The sequence below is a fragment of the Microcaecilia unicolor genome, chromosome 11 (genome assembly GCF_901765095.1).
Source record: "Microcaecilia unicolor chromosome 11, aMicUni1.1, whole genome shotgun sequence".
NCBI classification, from domain to species: Eukaryota; Metazoa; Chordata; class Amphibia; order Gymnophiona; family Siphonopidae; genus Microcaecilia; species Microcaecilia unicolor.
Window position 1 is genome coordinate 85,649,604 of NC_044041.1, and position 7,380 is coordinate 85,656,983.

Genomic DNA, 7,380 nt, shown 5'->3' on the forward strand with positions numbered 1-7,380 from the left:
ACTCCTTTATGATATCCAGGGAGGAATAATTTGTGTTGAGTTTAATACTCTTAATCATTTTGAAAAGTTATCGCCTAAGCTTTGGGTACTTTTAACAGTGTAATTAATATACAAAGTTCAAAAACAACAACACAAACCTAGGACCATTCTGGCTACACGTTTCAAGCATAATATTTCAGCTTTTCCAAAGCAACCGCTATTACCCAGCTTCTTGGCCAGCGCTGGCACATCCACCCCAAAGAGAACAGGAACACCGCACCCTCTCCTACATCTCACAATCCGTTATCCCATTGCAGTAACATCTCACAACCCATCACCCCACTGAAGTCGTTCCTGTCTGACGACTCAAGCAGCCTCAACTGTCATGCGCCGTGAGTCCTTACAGGAACCGTCCCTCCGGAAACCGAATCCCCTCGCACTGGCACAAAGCAAACAGTAGGTTGAGCGCGGACCCAAATTCCTCAGTTAGTGCTGTTGTCAGGGCATAAGGGTGGACGGGGAATCTGAAAGGCAGAACACCAGGTGTCTCCAGCTACATCCTGGAGATTGCAGTCTAGCGGCGGTGCTGCCATGGACCTTGGACTCGCCTCCCTCCCTATTCACTGTGCACGACGCTCACTGAGTTCTTTGCTGACAGGACAGCGCAGTGGCAAAGCATAAAATACGGCGGGAATTGGTTTTGTGTATAGCAAGATATGTAAAGTAGGAAGATTATCATATGAAGATGGTGGTGCGAATGGAGGAAGGGCTGAAGCTGCTCCTCCAACGTTCCAATGTCTCTCACTGCGTTCGTAACCATCTCCTGACGTCAGGAGATGGTTACGATCCCAGTGAGACAAATTGGAACGCTGGAGGAGCAAATTATTATAGTAGATTACCCTTTAGTATGTCTTGAAAATGAGAAATGTGCTGTTAATTTTAACATCACACCGGGGGGGGGGGGGGGGGTCTTTTTGGAGGAGCTGTCTAGTGGCCATGGTGCTGAAGTGTAAAAATACCTATTTTGCTTATTTTAAATCACCCCTAAAACTTATACCACTCATCATTTATATTGTGCACCTACACAGGGCTTTAACAGCACATAAAATGGATTTAACCCCTCAATCATCTCGCCCAGAGACGTATAAATACCCAGTCTACTTGTTTTAAATCTAGTTCCACTCACACGCATGGAATGAGCAGCTGGAAGGAGTGGAACGTGGAAAAGAGGAATTATCATTTTTCAATTCCGTTTTTAAGAAGTCAGTGAAAAATTGACTCCTACGTGTCTTTTCTTTTTAAAAAATTAGAATGTACAAGAAACAATATTTTTGTAATTGAACTCTAGAAAACGTATGCAAATTCTGGGCCAAATAGTAAGGGAGGGGAGTCTTAAAAGACAACATTATTCAAAAGGTTACATCTATTTATATTTTTCTGAAAACTGTTGATTTCTTCCCTAATCTTTTCACAGGAAACAAAATTTCCATATTTCTCTTCCCCCTAAGAACGGCGCCCGCTGATCCCAGTTCCTGCCACTTTCCGTTGGCTCGGAACGCCGCCAGGCCGCCTCGCTCGTCCTCGGTGTCTGTCTCCCCTTTCTGCAGGCTGGGCCTTGTAGTCCTCCAGCGTCCAGGCGCCTATTGACAAGCTCTCGCTTCCTGTGCTCCATAAACTACAACTCACAGCAAATCCCACTATCCCTTCCCATCATTCCCCAGGAGTACTTGTCAAAGGCCTCCGAGCTCCATTTTGTTTGGAAACATAAGATGGCCGCCGGGGAGAGAGCGATAGTGTAGTCGGTTGTTCCGGCTGCGCTTTAATCGGCGCTGTTTGCTGTACGGACTGCGGGCGGGGCGGGTTAAATGGCAAAGGGGAGGCCCGAAGGGGCGCCATGGATCTGAAGACGGCTGTATACAACGCTGCCCGCGACGGGAAGTTGAAGCTGCTACTGAAGTTGCTGAGCGACCGGTCACCCGAGGACGTCGAGGGCCTGACCACGGCTAAGACCGTGGGCGGTACACCGTTGCTGATTGCTGCCCGCTATGGGCACCTGGAGGTGGTGGAGTACCTGCTCGAACATTGCCGAGTCAACGTGGAGGCAGGGGGCTCAGTGAACTTTGATGGTGAGACTATTGAGGGGGCGCCTCCACTCTGGGCTGCCTCAGCTGCTGGTCATCTTCTAGTAGTGCGTAGCCTGCTACAGCATGGTGCCTCAGTGAACAACACTACATTGACCAACTCAACACCCTTGCGTGCTGCTTGCTTTGATGGACACCTGGAGATAGTCAAGTATCTGATTGAACACTGCGCCGACCTGGAGGTGGCCAACCGGCATGGCCACACCTGCTTAATGATCTCCTGCTATAAGGGCCATCACGACATTGCACAGTACCTTTTGGAGAAGGGTGCTGATGTGAACCGTAAGAGTGTCAAGGGCAACACAGCATTGCACGACTGTGCAGAGTCTGGCAGTCTGGAGATCCTGAAGCTGTTGCTCAAGAGCCAGGCTCGCATGGAGCGTGATGGCTATGGCATGACCCCATTGCTAGCTGCTGCTGTCACTGGTCATAGCAATATTGTGGAATATCTGATCCAGCAACCACACACCCCACGGGAGGCAGGCATTGAGGCTCTTGAACTGCTTGGCGCCACCTTTGTGGACAAGAAGCGGGACCTGCTTGGTGCACTGAAGTGTTGGAAACGGGCCATGGAAATGCGACACACTGAGCAGGGCTCCATTGTTCACAAGCCTGAGCCTCGCCAGCTGGTTCTGGCCTATGACTACTCCAGAGAGGTGAGCACGACAGAGGAGTTGGAAAACCTAATTACAGATCCAGATGAAATGCGTATGCAGGCACTACTGATTAGGGAGCGAATTCTTGGGCCCTCACACCCAGACACCTCTTACTACATCCGTTACCGTGGTGCTGTCTATGCTGACTCGGGCAACTTTGAGCGCTGCATCAATCTCTGGAAATATGCTCTCGACATGCAGCAGAACAACTTGGACCCTCTCAGTCCTATGACGGCAAGCAGCTTCCTTTCATTTGCTGAGCTCTTCTCCTATGTACTGCAAGATCGTTCAAAAGGTACCTTTGCCACCCAAGTGAGCTTCAGTGATCTGATGGCTGTTCTGAGCAAAAGTGTCCGAGAAGTGGAGAGGGCTATGCGCCAGAGGGAAAACATGCCAGATTCTACCCAGTTTACCAAGGCCCTTTCAATTATCTTGCACCTGATCTTCTTGCTGGAGAAAGTGGACTGTGGCCCTGAGCAGGAGCACTATAAAAGGCAAACAGTATATCGGCTATTGAAAGCAAGCCCTCGGGGCAAGGGTGGCTTCACCCCATTGCACATGGCTGTGGATAAAGATACCACCACAGTGGGCCGGTATCCAGTGGGCAAGTTCCCGTCCCTTCATGTAGTAAATATTCTCTTGGAGTGTGGGGCTGATCCAGACAGCAGAGACTTTGAGAACAATACCCCTTTGCACATTGCAGCACTGAACAATTGTCCGGTAATCATGAATACGCTGATTGAGGCTGGAGCGCACATTGATGCCACAAACTCCTGCCAGAAGACTGCCTATGACCTGTTAGATGAAAAGCTGGTGACCAAGACGATGCTGCATCCCTTCAGTTACATCACTCTTCAGTGCCTTGCTGCCCGAGCTGTGGAGAAACACAAAATCCCCTACAAAGGGCTTGTTCCAGATGAGCTGGAATCATTTATTGAACTGCATTAAAACTTCGGGGGAGAGGGGAAATTGTTGGACGGTCTTGCAACTATGATGCTTCCTAAAATCCAATAGGACAATGTGTAAAGGAAAACTCCAGATAGTTCATAGCACAAAACCTTGTTCTGTTTGATGAGAGATTGTTAACTTTGTTCTGTTTGGTGAGAGATTGTTAACTTACAGCAAGTATACTTACAAGTATATTTCTTCCCTCTTTTAGAAATATATGGTGTATTTGCCATGGTTAGGAAGGGAGTAGAGCTGAGAACTGCTCATACTGCGTGTCCTACAAAGCCATCTACTTACAACTATTTAAATAAAGCAGCCAGTTTCAAGGTGGAGCATGAATCCTAGTGTGAATAACGTTCAGCTTTTGGGTGAGATTCAGGTTCATGTGCATGATTGGACTGGGGGGTGGAAGGAAGGGAGCATTAGAGAAGAAGTATGAAGATGTACAGGCATCTTCCAGATGCATTATGACAATTGTTAAGGCTTGTCTGTTTAGTCTGCCGGTATTAAATTTTCCTGCTAATGTTTCACACAGATCAGAGTTTGTCATGTGAGAGGTTTTTAGTGTCAGGCTGGCTGTTTGGTGGCATATATTTTGAGAAAATTCTACCTTGCTCCAGTAAATGCTGCTAGGGATTTGGTAATAGTTAAAAACATGGAAATCTCAAGTGCCAAATTGAGTCCTTATTCTTGGACTTCCAAAACACTCATGTGGATGCTTGTGGCCTTGTATTTGTATACAAGGTGGGGTTGGAATAGAGGAAAATAGCTTTATTTGAGGCGTATGGTGAGCATCCTCAACAAAAGGACTCCGTTTCCACCAAAATAGCTTGAGCTGGACAGGGACTGTGTAGTAGGAGATAGCTCATGACCACTGAGGAAGCCCTGCTAAATACATACAGGTGTCTTTTACTAAAGATGAACACGTTATGTACCTCAGGACCCGTTTTATTTTTATGGTCCCCACTGCAGCTAACATGCGCTAATCTTTAGTAAAGGACCCCCATAATCTGTTTTTTTTCTCATATTAGGTAGTTTCAGCTCCTGACTCAGAAAATGAGAAGTTAACAGCACGTGTGACGGATGAGTGATTAGCTTGAGAAGGTTAATGTCACTTCTGCTTAAGGTATGGGCAAAATGTTTACAAACAGAAGCAGTGAGCATGGTGTGGAAAAGTGTTCTTTTAAGGAAGCGAGGTCGGATACTACTTTTGCAGTGTTAACTATAAATATTTTATTTATCTAAATATCTCACTTTTGTTCCTCTCTCCCCCCAGGAGTAAAATGCACATTTAATTTCATTGAATTTTCTTCACAAGAACATGCTTTTCTAATTCATGGGCAAACTGCTTCTAACTTTAAATAAAAATTTTTAAAAAGTGCTGTTCTATGTCATCTATGAATTTTTTGTTGATGAAACGCCCAGGAGGTTTATTGTTTTAATTGTTTCGATTGGCACATTGCAAGGCATATTTCTGGATTGTCCAGACTGAAGTATAGATGATCGTTTCATGCTAACCCAGCAAAAGCTTTCACAGTTAGATTTTGTTGATCAGGTCCTTGGAGGCTGGTAATATGCAGAGTTCTAGTTGTAGTATGATTCTGGAGAAAACAGGAGTCTAAATTCAATCTCATTTGCACCATCATATTTTGATTGTTTTTATATTGGTCTAATAAAAGGTAACTATCAAGATTACTATACAGTGCAAAAAGTTAGTGTAACAGTTTGATACATTTGTCAGTGCAGTTTGCATAAAATATTAGCATTTTACCTAAAATTTAATAGAATTAATTTAGCTTTGTTTTTTCCCCCACTGAAATCAGCCAAGTCATATACTCCCATCTTCCATGAATACATAATGTTTGGTGCTGTCTTTAGGCTCATATACTGTGTTATTTACCCACAAAGAGATCAAATGCAGTATACATCATATAAGATAGTATACAGCACTGCATCGCCACAGCTTGAGAAAATAACTCTAATGTGAGGCAAATTTTATTCCTCTCCTTTCATCGAGGTAGACCCAAGGCTTTCAAATGTGTCCTGGAGAGCCTGACATTGCAGGCTTTAATTCAGTATGTATAAAATAATTTTGCACAGTCCACTGCATGAAAGTAATCTTGTAAACTGGATCAAAGGGGTGCCTCCAGGAGAGGGTTGGGAATCATTGCTCTAAACCAGGGATGTGCAGTGTCAGTCCTCGAGGTCTGCAACCCAGTCCGGTTTTCTGGATTTCCCTACTAAATATGTATAATAGCTATTAGCATACAATGGAGTCAGTGCATCCAAATCGATCACATGAATATTCATTGGACCTGCAGAACTGACATTGAATACCCCTGTTCTAAACTGATACCTTTTGAAAATCAGATGCTCCGAGGCAGCTTTGATAGGCTCAGGTGAGAAGAGAGGAGCAGGCTAGAGAGAGGCTAACACAATTTTAAAGAGAGTCCAGAACTGCCCAGAAGTAACTTTCAGGCTGGTTTGATAAAAAAATATGCTAAAATACTGCATTAAGCTTTTGACACAGATTTTTTTTAATGTTTCGTTTTAACTTAATTTTATGTGTAATAACAGAATGAGATGCATAGTGCAATGAAGTAAAAAAATACACTAAATCGGAATTGTGCAGCAAAACCAAAGTAAACTTTATTTCTGCACTAAAATTGAGAATGTTTACTGATGCATTAAAAAGCAGGCAAAATTAACTTGTGCTTTAAGTCCATGCTTTTTATTGGCTGCAAAAAAAGTCAAGGAATAGAGAAAAATGCTGGAATACAGTGCCACTCCCGGACACCTGTCTCTGAGGTGGGGATGCAATGGAGCCAGATATAGACCCTGACTAGCTAGATTAATGTAGAATTTTGTGGCAGAATCCCATCGTGCATGTGCTGGTGTCTTCCCACCCGACATGATGTGTCTTCCCTGCTCCATAGAAAAATGAAGGCTTTCATTTTTCTGTGGAGCAGAGAAGATACATCATTGTGTTCTCTCAGTGCATTTTTCTCTGAATGACAGTGCCTTTCTGTGCGGCTATTTTTGTCCCTTTCGTCATTAATATTTCTTCCTCTTTAGTTTATTGTTTTGTAGTGTTTTTGACTCTTCAAGTTTCCTTTCCTTTCTTTTTCACGAGTTACTAGGCCCATTTCGGCCAGAGTACAGACCTCAATTTGAACACTGCCCCTTTTTACAGCTCACATTTGAGGAGTTTAATTTGGCTATGATTCTTTTCTCAATGTCCAAGGTTCTGTGATGGACCCAGACTCTTGTTGCATCGGGTGCCTTGGGCCTGACCATGAGCCTAACTCTTGTTCTCTCTGTTTGCAAATGCAGTTGAGGGCACATTAGATCCAGGAGCAGAGACTTTTTGGCTCCTTGAAAGCTGATCCATCGACCTCGGCACTGGAAGCATTGACCTTGATGACTGCTAAGTCTTTGACTACCACTGGGAGTGCACTGCCATCGAGGAGGTCTCGACTTCTCTCAACATTGGGCGCTTAAAGTAGGCCACAGGACCGGTCAGCATTGGGCACAACACCGAGAGTGCATACAGGTTTGACATTGTCCTCGTCGACAGGACCATGATGCTGAGCATCAGGGGAAGCCCAAGAAGCATAAGCTTTGGTCCTCATTGGTGCACAGTACCAGGAGTTCTG

General features: G+C 44.7%; 1 protein-coding gene across 1 annotated transcript; it reads left to right on the top strand.

Annotated features, from left to right (window-relative positions):
* The first annotated feature begins 1,743 nt into the window (after positions 1 to 1,743).
* On the top strand, positions 1,744 to 5,093 carry FEM1A (fem-1 homolog A). The gene has a single exon (XM_030218802.1). The coding sequence runs from the start codon at positions 1,874 to 1,876 to the stop codon at positions 3,722 to 3,724; it is 1,851 nt and encodes a 616-aa protein (XP_030074662.1). The 5' UTR covers positions 1,744 to 1,873; the 3' UTR covers positions 3,725 to 5,093.
* Positions 5,094 to 7,380: the final 2,287 nt, after the last annotated feature.